This window comes from Dendroctonus ponderosae, unplaced genomic scaffold (genome assembly GCF_020466585.1).
Source record: "Dendroctonus ponderosae isolate FM_Combo_2020 unplaced genomic scaffold, Dpon_F_20191213v2 Dpon_F_20191213_2, whole genome shotgun sequence".
NCBI lineage: Eukaryota > Metazoa > Arthropoda > Insecta > Coleoptera > Curculionidae > Dendroctonus > Dendroctonus ponderosae.
Window position 1 is genome coordinate 12,810,317 of NW_026018165.1, and position 17,483 is coordinate 12,827,799.

Here is a 17,483-nt window from a genome sequence, read left to right on the forward strand (position 1 = left end):
CCAGCTTAACGAATCATTTTATTGTCCATATAACAGAAACACCCTAACATTGTAAAGCACATGAAACCTTTGGTTTCAGTTAATAATTTTATTGATAATAAATAAAATCGAGCAAAGGATAGGTGAATATAGAAAACACTGATTTGAGGCATTTTGAGACTCAAACATAGTCGGTGTTTCTGTTAGTTCTGCAGTCTCCGACGTGGTTACTTGGTCATCATCCTTGCCAGTTGATCTATCTGTAGTTGAATTAGTGGAATCTGACTCTGAAGGTAGCCTAGTCGATGTTGCGTCTATGAAAATAGCAACAAACATTATATTGGTGTATTTTGTTGAATCAAATTTTTTACCTGTAAAACAAGGTCCAGGTGCATCTTCGTTGCAATTTTTGTTTTCTTTCGTGGTACCGATAGAGTCCACAGTTGATGTTGATGTTGATAAAACTTTTGTAGCATTGCCATCTTCGACCGCGATATTATCAGTGGGATTCGTGTATAACTCACTCTCGTGGGGCGTAGACGTTCCGGTAGGCGATTGCGATGTTTTGATAGATGAATTAGCATCATCAGTGGATAAAACAAAATCAGGATTGCCTTCGGTACTACCATTTTGATGCACGCCATGATCAATTATTTCTTGCTCTGATGTTCCACCAATAGTTGAACTACTGCTCACTGTTGTTTGTATTGATGATGTTGTCTCCATAATAACAGTAGATGAGAAGGTTTTGCTAGCATAAGTATCGGTTATAGTTTCCAAACTACGTTCAGTATTCGTATTAAGGTCATTATACTGATTATCGGTTACTTGATGGTCATATGTAATTGATTCTATATCCGCTATAGAAGTTGATGATTCAGTTTTAGGACTGTCAGATGTCTCAGTATTGAAGTATAATGGTTCTTTTTCCGTTTGCATTGGAAAACTTGTAATTTGAGTCAAAGTAGGTACCGTATGAATGGTATTACTTTCGTCGCCTGTACCAATCAGTTCTTGTGTCGTAAGCTCATCGTAAAAATTTTCATTAATATCCATTGATTCGTCTGACGGTTGATCGGTTAAAATAGCACTACGAGTTGATGATTCTAATTCAGATATATAACTATCGGTAGATGCATCTTCATTATCAGTTTCAAGATTATTTAATTCTGCTGCAGTTTTATCTGTTGGAGAATTTATAACCGTCACTAAAGTTGATTGTTTCCCAATATCGGTACTATGCGCATCATGGTAACGATTGGTTGATTCATCAGACGATTCAGATGTTAAAATATTGACTTCAGTCGATGTTTCAGTTTCAGCTCTGAAGTTATCCGTAGCTTCATCAGATCCTCCATTCCAAAAGGTATTTGATTCTTTTTCCGCTTGCAACGTTGTTATCGCCATTACAGTCGATTGGTTGTCCAGATTATCGTGCTCTGGTTGAGTAACTTCGTAATTTTCTTGTGTGGAAAGCTCGTTGCCGTAGTTGTTATTCAATGATTCGTCCGAAGGTTGAACGTTTAAAATTACATCCTCAGCTGATGATTCAATTTCAGCATTATCTGCTGGCAAGTTGGTAATCGAACTAGACATTGATTGTTTATCAAAGTCATTACTAAAAATATCCAGAGTGGTAGCAAGTTCATCTGCTGAAACAATTGATGATTTGACGGTTGTAATATCGCCTCCGGTCGAAGATTCTTTTTGGGAACTATAACCATCTGTTGCCGCGTAGGATTCTTTTGTCTCAAAGCTATTTAATTCTCTTTCAGACTCTTCTAGTGGCACGTTAGTTATTGTCATCAGAGTTGATACATTATCAAGATCATGACTCTCTCGCGCGACATCTTCCTCATCATCATTCCGATGTGCATTAAAAGAATCACTTGAAAGGGTTAGGCCCAATGGTGCTGAATCTTCATCTGTACTACTATTCATATCTGGTTCAAAATTTTGAGTTTCGGAAGCTCTGAATTGTTCTTCGGTTTCTTCCGTTGACAAACTTATACGAGACCCAAATATTTCATTGGCGACTAGTCCCTGAGTTTCATGTTGATTGGCATAATTGTTTTGTGAAATTACGTCGGCATCGCTTGCCAATTGAACAAAACAAGAAGCATAAGGAATACGTTTAGCTATATTTTGGCAAACCGAATGTATGTCCTGCATGATAATACATTTCTCGACCAGAAATAACGATCCTGCTTCTCCTAAAAGTAAGATGTAATCACTTATAAGAACTGGGCAATTGGGCATCAAGTTGTTGCAAAGCAAACCGTACAAATAATGCTACTTAATAGTCATATACATTTCAGTTAAAGTTCAACAGGGACATTTTTTAGCTCTTGGTATGCCCTCATCATAAAACACGAACTAGAAAATTGTGCTTAGAGCGATTTGGTTTCTGTTTGATGCTTTATTGGGGCCCATTTGTTTTTTTTAAGTCAAGTTTGGGTAAAAATTAATTCTCTATAATCAAATGAAAAAAATTGGTTCTTTGTAACGTGATACTTTCAAAAATTTATATACTCTTGTCGGTTCTCTCAGTTTTATTGCCAACAACTTTATTGTATATTAACGCAACTAATAATCACATAATATTAATAAATAATAGTAAATTACCATATGGATATTCCAATTTTAAGCATCCGTATTGGACATTTTCTTTGATTTGAGGTAACATCAAATAAGCTTCTGGAGGAACAATCGAAGACAATTTAGTGCACATTCTATAGTCGACATCTTTCTTCAAACATTCTTGACCTTCGCATGTCCTGCAACTAACTGCGAAACCTGGAAAATAAAATAAAATCCACTCAAAAATATACGAACACTAAACAAATAACTAAAAACGTACACTGTTGTACTAAAAGCATCATAAACAAGAAAAGTATCATGCTCGCTCCCATCTTAAACACTCCTTAAGGACTACGAGCATCAGCAGTTGACTTTGTTATACACTTATGTATTTTCAACATTGATGCAATCAAAAGATAATAGCGAAATAAAATCTCTATTAAATCGGGTGGATTTTTAGCTATCAATAACTGCAAAGGTGCAGCATGGTATCAAAGCTAAACTAATCATAAGCTTTATTTAACACCATGATGTAGATTTGAAAAGAGATTATTTCTTCCAGTAGCCGCTTTATTTCAGTATTCAAACCAATTCTAAGATCCATTAATTAAGTTACCCAACGCTATTGAAGATACATATTTCAATATTAAATTACTTAAGATTTCCTACTTTAGGCTTTAGATAACATAATAGATAATAGATTCTAGTTCGTGTCAAAATGTTGGATTTAATCTGCCACGATAACATCCCTATGTAAAGCTTTCCGGTTAAGTTAGCAAAAATGTTTTCCCTTTTTTCGATCAACATCAATCCATGATTGTAATGAATAAAGCTATATTGTTGTATACTCATTTGGATGTTCTGCAGCGTGATCTAGATTGATTCTACTCTTTTATAAAGCTTCCGGCACTTGATTTTGAAGAACAATGTTCATGTTTTTGCTAACAACAAGCAATTCCTGATCAGTCATCTGTGATCTTAACTTTTTTTGTAAAAACGGTTTTTTTACCGCTCAACACGGTCTCCCTTAATATAAAGCTTTCGGTATATTAGATTATTCTACGCAATAAAGAGATATCAAATTATTAAATACTTATCTAAAAGCCGATATATTGTCATCAAGTACACTAGAATAATTGATTGATTAGTAGGCTTGTTCGTTATTGATAATTTTGCTTTGGCGTGATGCATTTAAGTAACTAATTTTCTGCAAATATTGTATTATCCAAACCTTTTTTATTACCGAAATTAAYCGKCTTATTAYCAAATTAGTTAGTAATATACAGAGTRGCGCAAGTTTTGGTGACCATAAGTGCATATCCACATGCATTCAAAAACATATAGACTATGGYCCAAAAGTGRAGATTCTAAGTWACAAAAAATCGAAAATGTCCTATACACTGCTCCAAAAAGTGTTTCTAAGCTGAATTTGAATTGCAGAATTATTTGGCAAAYGACTGGCAAACATTAGTTGTTACTTGGATGTAGTCTTTCATTAACCGTTTAAACTAAAATAGGTTGTGTTCAAAATGCGTGGCTTCGACCATAGAGAAAGKAAAAATAATAAAATAATTATTTTACTTACTCTATGGCTTCGACATTAATACTATGGGGCCAAGTGAATAAAAAGTAGTTTCGAGCTCTTCTGCCYTAATGAGCAGAAGCGCCATCCCTCTCAAGTCTTGCTTAYTATTAGTCATCCACACGTACGTCTTCTTTTAATAAATAATCTTGCAAACTATTMAGCTGTGGCTCCGTATTAAGGGTCTTGATGATGATGGATATTGGGATTCCCCAACAATGTCTTATTGCAAAATTATTTTCGTTACTCCATAAATATAAGACTTAAAAAGAGGAAACAACCACCCAAGACCTCACAAATATAACAGCACATTAAAGGAACCCGAAACTATAAAAGGAGCAACAAAGGAAATACATGGTATACATAATCTCTCTACTATCCAGTAAAAATAAAAGCGTGAAAGAAGGTTGGCGAGATGTTAAAGTCTCGTTAAGAAATCAGATAACACAGCAATGGGAACTAAAACCCAAAGGAAAGAAAGGGAAAAAGGAATGGCTGACACAAACTATATTAAATATCATGGAAGAAAGATGCAAACACAAGAATAACAATCATAATGAGTACATAAGGATATACCGTATGCTTCGCATTTTTTTAAAAAAAGCTAAGGAAATATGGCTTATGGAACTACTATATGGAAATCCTGTAAATGAACATCTTCAGGCCATATACGACGATTTTAATTTACATTACATTATAAAAAGCTAAAAGAACATTAGTGCATATACAGAAGAAAAACACATATATGTATAAGGATAAGAGAAAGGCATCCTTATTGCAATAATATATTTTTGGCATAATTTTGATATTTTTATTCTAATCACATTTTCAGTTTTTGATTTAACGCGCAATTTTTCACCATCAAGAAAAACTGAAATTGAGTAATACTTTGTATTAAAAGTATAGAACGTATAATCATAATCATATCACAGTATATTTTACAAACAAATAAATATCTGAGCACCCACATAAATAAATCGTCTCAATGTTAATTCAATACTAAATGTGTACAGACAGAAGCAAAGTAGTTGTAGAGTTCAAATTCATCAGTTCAAATCAATGAATTTTGATTATTAAAATTATTATTAGAACAATGCATTTGAATACAGTCAGAAATGAAAATATTACATATTTTTATAACAAAATTGGTATCAAAACAATAAAGGAAAATATTGTAACTAAATGAACGACGCCACTTGATGGTAATACCGTGGTGTCTTCGTAAACTGGATCGTCAGTGTCAGTTTCAGTATCATCCTTATCGGTAGGTTCATCATTTATTTCTCTTTCAATTCTTACTAGATCAGGTTGGCTAACACTGCATGATTTGACTTTCATGACCTCCTCAACCATACTGCAGTATGATTTCAGGTCATTTGATATGATACATTGTTGTATGCTCGTAATTGACTCATCTAAATTGATAAATATGTTTGCGGATTTTCTCTCCCTAAGCTGTCTATCCTTACCCACATAAAATTCCACATCTAGACAACCATATTCGGCATTTTCATCTACTGCACTGAACAGCAATTGGCTTTCAAATGGCAGAGCGGGCAAGAATTGCGAACATTCTAGATTTAATTCTTTTTCAGTTGAGCATAATGTCCCTCTACATGTTCTACAGCTTTGGGCTGTACCTGGAAATTAAAATAACTCTGTAAAATAAATCGCATTATAATAAGTTTTGAAGAAGAAGAAAAGAAAAAGTATCAAGTGTGAAGAAGTCAAAGTGTAAAGTAAAAATTTTGAATATCGTTTATTTCATTCCATTTCGGCGAGACAACAGCGTCATCATCAGATTTAAAATTTACACAAACTCATCATATTAACGTTCTTTTAGGTCTTTGCCTTCTTGAAACCTTAAATTAGTCTGAGTAAAAAAATATTAACAAATACACGCAGCCAGGAAAATAAATCAGAATAATTAAAAATTATTATTTTCATCAATCAAATAGTGCGATCTTTTCAATTGCGAACTTATTTGCAGATTTAATAAAAAAGGCAAAAAGTGTACCACCCATCGGGGATACAGTTTCGGCACTGGGGCGAACACCCTCTTTTGTATATATTTTTTACCTTATATATTCAGTATTGTTTTATCTCTGCTTGTAAATATGTGTAAAGTTGCAAATAAAATAATTGAACCACCGATGCTATCAGAAATTGTTTTAAATAATTCATAACATCGTACAGTCTAATAGATTTGACCCAGATTTTATGCTTTTTGATTATTGGACAAATTAGCAATTTCTCAATTAAATAGGAAGTGATTCGAAGCTTGTGAAAATTTTTAATTAAGAAAATACCCTATAAATTATACCGTCATGAAATATGCTACTGTTTCTTAAGCTTCATGAAGCGTTTTATATACAGAGTGGTCCCGTTACTAGGATAAAAACGACAGAGTTCGAATGAGAATCAAAAAAGAGTATAAGATTGCTTCATCGACTATACCCGAAAAGTGATTCGCTAACAAAATGCAAATGTTACTAAAAGCCTTGTAAGTACTGTAAAAAATACCGTACAACACGCATTTTTATAATCGCGAATCGGCAATCCGCGGTTTTTTATGAAATTAAAATTACAATTTTGGATTCTCAGATCCTAAGAAAACCACTGACATCAAATAATGCTGTTCTTAATAGAAATATCTACTTCACAAAAGGGTCATCCTTCAGCAGTAAGGAAAGAACTTAGTATTAGCATAAGCAGCTGCATTCAGATGTTACATTATTATTATTGTTATTATTTAAATTTAAATTCATTTTTAAACGTTATATTTTCGGTTGTTGAAAACACGAAATTAAAATATTATTGATATTTTTTCGGAATACCAGTACTTTTCACTGCCATCAAGCAGTTCTATTCCGGAGAATTAGTGGCGGCGCCAGCTTTATTTCCCGCTTGGGTAAAAATCGGCGGAAAATTTTTCAAGATGGACAGGAGGTATTTATACTTTTAATTGCAAGAGTGGACTGAACTATTGTAGAAATTTAAAAATAATTTAGAAATTCTCTTTCGCAAAGAAAAAGTTCGAAAATTTTTCTCGAATTGAAATAATCAATAAATATTAAATCAATTGTTTAAGCTGGATTTTCTTTCTCTTATTCAACAAGTTGAATCCTCTTCTAATTATTTGTACTATTTTATGCAATATTTCTTTTTGTGTACAACAACAACAGTAACCTGAAAACCAAAATCTCAATGCATGCAAGTTTTATTGTTTCTGCAACTTTGAAACGCGATTATTCGGAAACCCCTGGACTAAAAGCAACAAAATAGGAGAGACACAAACACTCAAAAGAGAATTGAATGTCTTTCAAACCGATGTGCTACTTTACCCCCATTCCCATTTAAGATGCTAAGGGTGACATCAACCCCTCCTAGGGGGTTGACACAAGAAAGCTAAAAATACTCATTTAAATTGTTCTCTTTTTTATATTTTTAACTGCAGGAAAGATATTAAGGGTGGGAGTTTTTCAGATTGACACCCTTGATTTAGTACAGATTGATGTTCCGTGCAACATATTTTATATCTATCTATCATGTTACTTCTATAAAATTCAAATTACTTTTATAAGGCATTCTGAAATAGAAATAACCAACTGCGGCAGCACCAAACCAGATAATTACCAATCAAAAATCACAAATTATGACCTATTGGCTTATGACTATTACTTATGAATTATTCTTACTTCATTGAAAAAGATTATTATAAATAGTTACTTTTGTACTAAATTCTTACTCCAAGTCTGATTCCTAGGAAATATTTGCCTTTGTTTGGCAAAGTTTTTGGACTAAATTATTTTATCTATAGTTAAACATTTTAAATTTGCTTAGGAACTGAATTGAATTCTTACTTTGGTCAACGAGGAACACAATCAACACTACAAGTGCACTGGTATCTTGCATTATAAGTATGTTTTTAATTTTTCTTAGCACCACAAAGAAGCTGATCAAAAACTGAGTTTTACTACCCCCGATGCCTATACTTATACAATATTTTTAATTATACTAATCTGGTATTTATCTGTCCCAGATAAATGCGTTTACGATGAACCAAATGATTGTAATGCATTATCACCCACCTATCACAATGTTGGTTGAGAATATGTTGCTCACATCCTGTGATTACGGTATATTAATTATTTTATAATTTTGCAAAAAGTGTAATTGATTTACTACAGCATTCGAAGTGACGATTTGCAAGAATATCCATTTATTAATTTATATTCGTAAATGTACGTGTCTTTGTATCAAATGTCTCTTCCACGTCGTAGATAGCTTTTCGAACGGTTTCTGGCCAGTTCAAGTGAACAGGGAACATTATTTTTTTTAGCGTCCCAAAATTCTAAATAAAAGGCATTTTTCGCGGCTTTAGCGAATGTTTTTAGAAAAGTTTCTTAAAAACCAAAGCACTTCAGCTCTTCCAACTAATTGGTAGAGAATTACGACGGAGTCATGAAGGTCGCAGGTTCAAGTCCTGCCGAAAGCAGTAAATTTTTCTTATTTCAAAAATTGTTTGTCCGCTAAAGGCGCGTAAAATCCCTTTTATTATTATTTTCGTCCCTTTTAGACTTGCAGACTGCCGTACTATGTGTTTTTACGTGTCAACAATGAGCCAGAAATATTAGAAAGCTTGACGCATTAAAGTATAAAAAAATAAAAAAAGTATAAAAAATGAGAATAAAATTTATAAAAATAAAGCTAAATTTAAAAATTTGCGAAATAGCTTTATTCTCACAATAATAAACGAATTCTAAATCAGAACAAAATATAGCTTTTATCAGATATACAGATTAAATCACGTAATAAACCAATATCCGAAATTGATCTGCACTGTTAGTGATCACACAAACGAAAATACATGGGTAATAAATGAAATTCTGGATATGATCCAGACGCACTATCTTTAACGAAGGACGGTTTCGTGGCCTCAAATCGATTTTTTATTCGATAGACAAGATTTTAAAATACACCATGATAAATTCGCAATTAACATTTCAGAGAATCAAAACACCTCAAGTAGTTCAGATACATTGAACATTGTCGTTCTTATTGTACCACTGGTAATACAAACCACTATACATCTATGATCAATGAAAAGATGCGGAAAATGTTGTAGAATTGAACAATGTTGGCAAAGCTATAAACAACTTGCCAATGATTCATCACATGCTAAATTGAATAAGATTTTCAAACATTTCCAAGGCATAAAATTTAAACTTTTGAGGGTTTAACTAAACGGCTATATTAAAACTATAGTTAAATAGGTTTTATCATTAAATTAAGTTCCATTTAGTCTCCTTTACACAGTAGCAGAAAATTAGCAGATATTTATTAAACGTATGAAATATTTAGCTCTTTCACAAGTTACTGCCTCTCGATTTCGTTTCGCTCTCATGTTAAGAGATACCCAAAAATATCCAGTAGCAAATTGATGTTATATACAATTCATTATGTATATTTTTCTGATGATTTCCCCTTTTTAATTAAGTTAAATACAATATCCTCGTTATACGAGGGTCGTTTGATAAGTCAGTGACTTTTTGAATGAAACAATTTTTTTTCCTGTCAAAACACGTGTTTTCAACATAATCTCCTTTTAACTCGATACGCTTAGTCCAGCGTCTTTTCAATTTTTTTATGCCTTCCAAATAATATAATTTCTCGGGGTCCTCAAAACACGCGTTTGTCTCGTCGAAATTGACGAATTCATCTTTTAATGACCGTTAAAACTCGAACTAAATCAGGTAGCGTGCTCAAAACAGCACCGAATTGGACAAATATTCTAAATAAATTCAATTAATTGACTTGCTAGTGTGCTTGCCCTTACACGTTTTTATCGTCCTCAGAAAGAACTGAAATTAATTTTCGGCGTGTTCCCTTTACTAATTTTTTGACATATGGCTGAGACACATTATGAGCCGAACAAATTGCATATACATACTATGAACAAATTGCTTAGACATTAAACAGGAAATTATAAAATTGCAGACTTAATTTTCCAACGATTAAAGATACAAAATATTTGGATTCGATTTGCTTTATCTTATCACCTCATCTATGTGTAACGCACTAAACCGTAGCAAATTTGCACAATGTAATGAGGAAAAATTATTTTTGTCTGATGTTATTATCCATTAATATGGCAAATCAGCATTAGCCGCTTGCAAACAAAAACTGTTTGTTTTATGGAAAATTAGCGAAGCGCTATTGGTTTCTGCTCTACTAGTCTGCGCTAATGCAGCAGATATGATATACCGAATACGATTTCTAATCAGGTATTTTCACAGCTGAACAATCTGAAGTATTGAAGGAATTTTACATTTATTCGAATTTGTGAATGAATAATTTTAAAACAATAGTTTTTCAACCAAACTTTTACTACGACACAGTTGAATCAATAAACAGACTTTTAGGACAATTTTTAGCAGGTACTTAAATATTAAACACGCAAACTGTTGCTTATGCGGGTTCTGTTAACGTGTGTTCAGTTATGTTACAGCTTTTCCCATTCTAAATGAAAAAGATCGGATTACCTGTAGGCCTAGCTGACTCAGTGAATTTAAGGAGTTGGCGCAGTGCTACGAAAATGGCTTGGTGAGCCAACCCAACGCACCGGCGCAGAAACGCAGTTCCGTGACTGGGAACATGTTGTTGACTGTTTTTACTTGTTTTTAGAATTCTGCAATTTCTACAAAATGCTTCGCAAACATCGATATAATTCGTTCGATGTTCGATATTTTTATCATCGATGATAGAAATTTGGGACATCGATAAAACATCGATGTTAGATCCTGAAGTGAAAACATCGAACATTTGATGATGATACTAGATAGAAACTTTATCTGCGAACTCTTTGATAGTGCCGATACAAACGATACCGCGGCATAGCGGCCCATTTCCAGCTGCACCTAAAAAAAGCTTCTTTTTTCAGTCAGTTGACCGAAAATTGTGGCAACAAGAAGTTGAATAAATTTAATCGATTATTTAGTAATGCCTTGTTTTAAAATGTCATAGTAGTAGTAAAATAAAATTACCTAAGTTGAGGTTAATCAATTTGAAATTTGTATGCAACGGAAAACGGTTCAAATCAGAACATCGATATTATTTCGATGTCAACATCGATGGCTACAATCGATGTTATACGATCGATGTCCCATCCCTAGTCGATGGTCCCTTTACATGCCCCATTTCAAATTGTTTTGTACGTTGCATTTATTTTTTTGCAATTCATACACTTAGAAAGGAACAATAGCAAGGGTTATCCACTTTTAAATTTGGCATCGACTAATTTATTTGAGCGATTTTATCGCAAAAGCCTTCAAGTATTTTATGCATTTTAGTCAAAAACTAATAGTTGCGATATAATTCCAGCTATAAATAAAATTAATTAGATGATTTTGTTATATGAGTCAGTAATAATCATCTAGTTCTGAGTGATTTAAAGTTTTATTATGTGGTGCAATATAAATGGGATTATTGGTTTTGAAAAAGTACCACAGAAAACGTAATTTTCAGTGAGGAAAGATTACAATAAATTTTTATTGAATCGGGGAATTACATGCAAGTAATTTATGATAAAATGTAATCAAGCAAGCCGTTTCTAGTGAAGTGTGAATCAACAAATAATTCAGTACATGGCCGAGCGCTTCCGACAATTATTTCATTTATCATTTATTTTTAATTTATTGTCATTTATCAGACCCATTTATTCTTAGTCTTGAGTTCGCTATTTTGACGCGTTTCTCATTTCATTATATTGCTTTGTTATTTTATTGCTTACTAATTTGTTCTTTCCCCCACAATAGGTTGTCGAAATGGAATGAGACTTGGAGGCAAAATGAAATTCATGGTCGTAATTTATTTTTTGATCACATTGATTAAATAAATTTATCATAGAAATTGCAACTAAAAATACAAATTTACGGGTCCGAGAATTTCTCCAACAAAAACACACGGCTGAACACTGACTGAAAATTTGTAAAATACATAATCTTTCATAACTCCTTTCTTTTCTTCTCTGCAGCCCTACAACCCTTGGTGAGTCTTGGCTGCCTACACGATCATTCTCCACCTTTTTCTATCTTGCATCAATTCAGTATTGTATGCTATTCCAATAGCTCTCAGGTCTGCAACGATGTCTCTCCATATGCTCTCCATTAACCTCCTGAACAAACATAGATTTAAAGAATATATTCCAACTTAAATTGATAACCGAGCCAAGCATTAAAGCGTCCGCAACAGTTAAATAAGCCGTTCTGGCGAATAAAAACGATATTTATTTGCACATACATATAAAACTAAGCAATCTTATATCTTTAACCAATGTAATGTAAATAAAAGTAGATTTGCTCGAATCCAAACAAACGCGCTAATTTATTAAGCCTGGAAATGCAACTCTAATATAGTATTTCACATCGCTAAGGAAGCAGACGGAAAACCTCGAACTGCACAACAACGGTTAACCCGATTTCTGTACATTTATGTCACTGAATATCACTCTCGCTCTAATAAGGAGTTTAAATGGCTTTCTCTCCCATCCCTTAGACTATCCCTATAATGTGGGGGTTGAAAGTGGAGCGAGAAGGCGCCAGAAATCCTGCCGATGTCTTGCTGAATGTCATATTGGGGATATATAGTTGGAACGAAAAATCTAGCAAGGAATATCGGTTGGAAATGTTAAAGAGTTGAGAAGCGACTGATTGGCACCGCTGAATCAAACAAATTGATGGTGACGGATTCATGAAAAATATTAGAAGCATTTTCTTGGTATATTTGAAGATGTTACATCCAAATGAACAAAATTGTTTCTTAGTTACTTCTAAGCAAAAAATAATTTTCTGCTATTTAAATTACACATTAGTATAGAACGTTGGTATAGACATCTAATAATTATAGAAATTTTGTGGTAAAGCAGCTAAATAAAGAAAAACATTGTTATAAAAATGCTTCGCAAAAATATGAGACCATGCGGCTTTCAAGTTTACGCAACTCACTAGAAAAATACAATGTATTTGCTTCTTAATACAAAAATATTGAAAATAATTTTAATTTAAATTATTATCCACAGCAATTTGTACACCTCATGATTATGATAGCGTTGGTGCTGGTAATATCTGTTGATATCGCTCAATATTTCATTATGTTATTCTCAGAAACAACAATATTTGGAGCCACGGTGGAAAATAAAACGAGGTGAAACATTGTTGCTAAGATGTATTTAAGCAAGAAGTGAAGGTCGTTGTAAGGGAGATTGAAGAAGGAAAGACAAGGAGTCCAAGTTCAATTTGAGACCAAACGTTTAAGCTTCAATTTAAATAGTTTTAGGTCAAACTATTCACTTGATGCGCCATATGCTGATGCCATTTAAAAATATTGCCTGCAGAAGAAAATGCATTTGTAAGACCAAATGGAACCCAATGGAATGTTGGTTGTTGGATTTTTCAAAACAGTAGTTACAGAAAAAACATTGTTCATTGCACAAGGTTACTTGTACAAAAACACTTTGACTGAATGAAACTCGAAAAGACCGTGCAAGTCTTACAGGAAAGTGAGAAATCACTGATAAAAAATACTTCATAATTATATATAATTCTTATTGATGTCAAACAGCATTTCTTATATTTCCAACCTCCAGTCCGAACACATATTTACAGCAGCGTTGTGAGATTCTATAAGAAGGAGAAGTTGATGGATAAAATCACATAAATTGGTATTAAAGGCTGGCTTGACACCATTAATAATAAGATCAAAATGATGAGAATAATCAGGTTTAAGATAAGTGAAGCAAACCTTTATAAACCGTGTCGCAATGCAATTACTTGGAAATCATGCTTAACGAGACTATAAGACGTAACTAAAAAATTGTAGGAATTGAGATACGAATCGGAACCGCCGAAAATGTCTTCAATAAAATTAGCGAAGCTTTCAAAAGATACGGATTTACTCTAAATGCCAAGATGCGCCTGAAAAGCTGTGTGTTTTGGAGTCTTCTGAAAAAAAGGATGAATATAAAATAGTTCACGAATGTGAAACATAAATAATTGGCGTACAAGATAAAATGCCGAAAGCTACATTATTTTGTTCGCATTATTAAAAATGAGCAGATCTATTAACTGTTCCAATGTATCTCTCTTGGTAGACGAAGATGTGCGTAGGAACAATGTGAATTACTGTAGCACAGTAAAGGAAGTGCCAGTTCTTATGTTCAAAAATTACTGATTAAGTAAATTCGATTTAATTAGACATGTCTGATCAGGATGAAAATTTTCAGACGTCTTAAGCTCGTCTTTCACCTTTTTCTGAATATCCTAGGCGTTACAAACTGTTATACCAATGTTCCCAAAAATGTCATCTTTTATTGTGACTTAATATTTGCAAAACTTTTTCTAGCCTTCTTTGGAACGAAATCCAACAAGTTTTAACACGGAAATATAACTGTCGGTTACATTTTTATATTTCGAGCTTTTCAAGTGCTTTGATGGCAAGACTTTGGAAGTTCAACATCTATTATTAAGCTTAGAAAGAGTGTTGATTATATTTTGAACTGATCGAGGCGCAGGTAAACAGAAACCGGCGCATAAACTGACGGCAAAATTGAGATGGTATTTAATGAACTTTCTTCTCTGGTAGATACAAGTTTTAAAAAATACATTTTACATTTACAACTGATGTCTCAATAATTGAAACTCTATCGAAGATGGCAGCTGCACCTTTATGCTCTTTTTTCTTTTATTGAAAAAGTTTATTAAACATCACCCACTTTTGCTTATGGTTTATGCCGCAAGCTGTTTTTGTTTATTTTTTTAATCTGTTTTTTATTTGCTTGCGTTTCGATGAGATGAAAATCTTAGCTGTTTGCAAATATTGATGTCTAATTTTGTTGTTAGAACACATTTATTTTGTTGGTTTTTGTCATTTTCTGGAACGAACACGAAGGACACGCGACAGATATGAATTGAAAACATGAAAGAAAAACTTGTTTTTTGGATTAAATATGCTTAGAATTGATGGCAGATTTTTATTAGTTAGTTATTAGATATATATCTACCTAAAATTTTGCTGCTAAAACTAACACGCTACTAATTATGCGATAATAAATTTACCTTACATTACCTTTACATTTTGATATGATAAGTATAATTTTTCAATTTTACCACATCACTTTGGAAATTAAAAAAAAATTAAAGTCCATATCCTACGCAACTATTTAAAATCTTAAAAACATTAGTCCTTTTTTCTTTATTGTAGTGCACTGGTTTAAATGTTTATAATTTACTGAATAAAATTAATTGTGATTATTTTTACGGTTTTTAACAATAGTACAAATAAGCTCTACTTTCCAAATTTGTATTTGTTCAGTTTTGATCAAATATTTTTACTCTGAGAGCAATTAAGTATAAATAAAATTGTTATGCAAGTGCAGCCCTTTGAAGCTAGATTTTCGGTCCCAACTGTATCGGAGGGTTTCTGGAAATGCGCGCTTTGTAGTTTGTTTACTGAAAGTTCTTTCACTTCAATGTGATTTGACCTGCACGCAGAAAGCCGGACATTTTCCTTTTACTGATTTTTCAGTCTTTGTGGTTTATTATTTGAGTGATTCAGCCATGTCTTGGATCAGTTTTTGGGGGTGTTTCCTATTGATAATTACATGCAACGCATCAGGTAACACATGCCATATTCATAATATAAGCGTCAAGGCATATGCATATACATATAAGTGCATACGTTTACTTTATTTGAACTATATTTATTTACTTTGTGTAAATGTAGAAATTTTGAACATTTTATTTTAACAACTGCTTTGAACAAGAACTTATAGGCAAAACATAAAATTTATTTATTATTTTTATTAACATTAAATATTATTTTTATTAACGATACATTTAATTATCCAATTAAGAAAATATTTAAATCTGAGAGCAAATATTTAGAGAACTTACTAACTAACTGCCCGATCCTTTCTCAAATTATTTCTGAATCAAAATTAAATTTAGAACTTTGCCAAATTGTTTATTACGTATGCATTCACCCCTTACATGCTCTTTATACTTCAATGTTCAAAAAAACTTTTTTTATTTCTTCTTCGAATATTGCAAAAGTTAGTTTATTTGTAGAATAAATTACAGATCCGGAAGCTCGCCGTTTCCGGGTACCGTACGAGGGTCACACTTAAAGTATAGTGTGTCCACCGTATTAGCATTTATTTACTACATATTTCTCTCATTTGCCTACGTTGTGGCTATTTAGAATTTTGATTTTTTCAAAATAAATTCAATTGCATTGCTGTTGACTTCCCAACATTTTCAAACATGTTTTCGCATATATTACCTACATACAAGTTGCTGCTTTCTCATTTTCTAGAAATATTATGCGACATTATTTTGTAATTTATTATATAACCACAGAGAAAGTATTAAAGGAAATTAAGTCGGGACTATGCTATGTGTTATGAACCGTAGCACGCAACAAATCTCTTACAGAGTTCAGATGATATCGAGAAGTGTGTGATCATCATCATCCTGAAACTATACATTATAAGGTTTATTACCTGGTAATCGGTTTAAAGCCGATGGAAGCACCTGGCTAATTGTAACATGCACTATACATACGTACCTAATATGCATATGTAAAATAAGCGCCATTAAATCAAACTATTAAAACAGTATTTAAATATGTTTCCGTTTTTTGCACTGAATATTTTTAAATCTCAATTTTTTTTGTCGCGAAAGTCGCTTTTTCGATTTTTGCAAATTAAAAATTAATGTCTAGGCTAATAAATCCTCCAGTCTTATAATGTACCTAACGATAATACTTATTTCATGTAAAAATGAACGGTTTTTAAGTTAAGGTTAAAATTTATTAGTACTTTAAGTAAGTTATTAATGTAAATGTCGACAAAATCGATGGCAAGTAGCTCTCCCCATAAGCAACTTATTAGTTTATTAGTCTCAAAAAGGCGCCACAAAATTTCAAGCTTCCATCCCAAATTTTTGCAGAATAATGGCAGAAAAAGAATTAAATAGGTATATGACTTAACATACAACATTTCCGAAAATATCAACTTTCCGTGTATTACCTTCAGTTTATACATTTCCCATTGTTAATGCGTCACCCTGTAAAAAAACAATCGGGTAATATAAATTGTCGATTAAACAAAGCGTACCGAGAACTAATTTTTATATTGAATTCCAGTTTTCCTGCGGAAAATGGCTTTGTTTTGAACGATAATGAAGCTTAATAAAATCATTTGTATCTATAAAGCTTAAGGCGTCGACTGCTTAAAGTTTACATTGTACGAATTACGCTTTTTGATATACATATAAAATTATTC

At 32.6% G+C, this 17,483-nt stretch overlaps 3 protein-coding genes across 4 annotated transcripts in view; 1 reads left to right on the forward strand and 2 right to left on the reverse strand.

The window, feature by feature from the left end:
- On the reverse strand, positions 1-3,010 carry LOC109544684 (serine-rich adhesin for platelets). The gene is made up of 4 exons (XM_019915006.2): positions 2,840-3,010; positions 2,605-2,775; positions 351-2,192; positions 1-293 (listed from the first exon to the last, which is right to left on the reverse strand). The coding sequence occupies exons 1-4, from the start codon at positions 2,889-2,891 to the stop codon at positions 76-78; spliced, it is 2,283 nt and encodes a 760-aa protein (XP_019770565.2). The 5' UTR covers positions 2,892-3,010; the 3' UTR covers positions 1-75.
- Positions 3,011-5,018: 2,008 nt separating this feature from the next.
- On the reverse strand, positions 5,019-8,135 carry LOC109544429. The gene is made up of 3 exons (XM_019914592.2): positions 8,005-8,135; positions 5,611-5,781; positions 5,019-5,556 (listed from the first exon to the last, which is right to left on the reverse strand). Exons 1-3 carry the CDS (start codon positions 8,054-8,056, stop codon positions 5,276-5,278), a joined length of 504 nt encoding a protein of 167 aa, XP_019770151.2. The 5' UTR covers positions 8,057-8,135; the 3' UTR covers positions 5,019-5,275.
- A 7,512-nt stretch (positions 8,136-15,647) lies between these two features.
- Positions 15,648-17,483, forward strand: part of LOC109544430 — a 7,340-nt gene continuing 5,504 nt past the window's right edge. For both annotated transcript variants that reach the window (XM_019914593.2, XM_048663968.1), the window contains exon 1: positions 15,648-15,814. In XM_019914593.2, the coding sequence (XP_019770152.2) occupies positions 15,757-15,814 (58 nt within the window). In that variant the 5' untranslated portion in view covers positions 15,648-15,756. The remainder of the gene's footprint in view (positions 15,815-17,483) is intronic.

Coding starts and splice junctions, on each gene's coding strand:
- LOC109544684 (XM_019915006.2), bottom strand. CDS start 2,891: ATGGGAGCGAGCATGATACTTTTCTTGTTTATGATGCTTTTAGTACAA. Junction 2,193..2,604: donor AAAATTGGAATATCCATATG/GTAATTTACTAT, acceptor TCTTACTTTTAG/GAGAAGCAGGATCGTTATTT. Junction 294..350: donor ACCTGGACCTTGTTTTACAG/GTAAAAAATTTG, acceptor CTATTTTCATAG/ACGCAACATCGACTAGGCTA.
- LOC109544429 (XM_019914592.2), bottom strand. CDS start 8,056: ATGCAAGATACCAGTGCACTTGTAGTGTTGATTGTGTTCCTCGTTGAC. Junction 5,782..8,004: donor TGTGTTCCTCGTTGACCAAA/GTAAGAATTCAA, acceptor TTTAATTTCCAG/GTACAGCCCAAAGCTGTAGA. Junction 5,557..5,610: donor AGATGTGGAATTTTATGTGG/GTAAGGATAGAC, acceptor TTATCAATTTAG/ATGAGTCAATTACGAGCATA.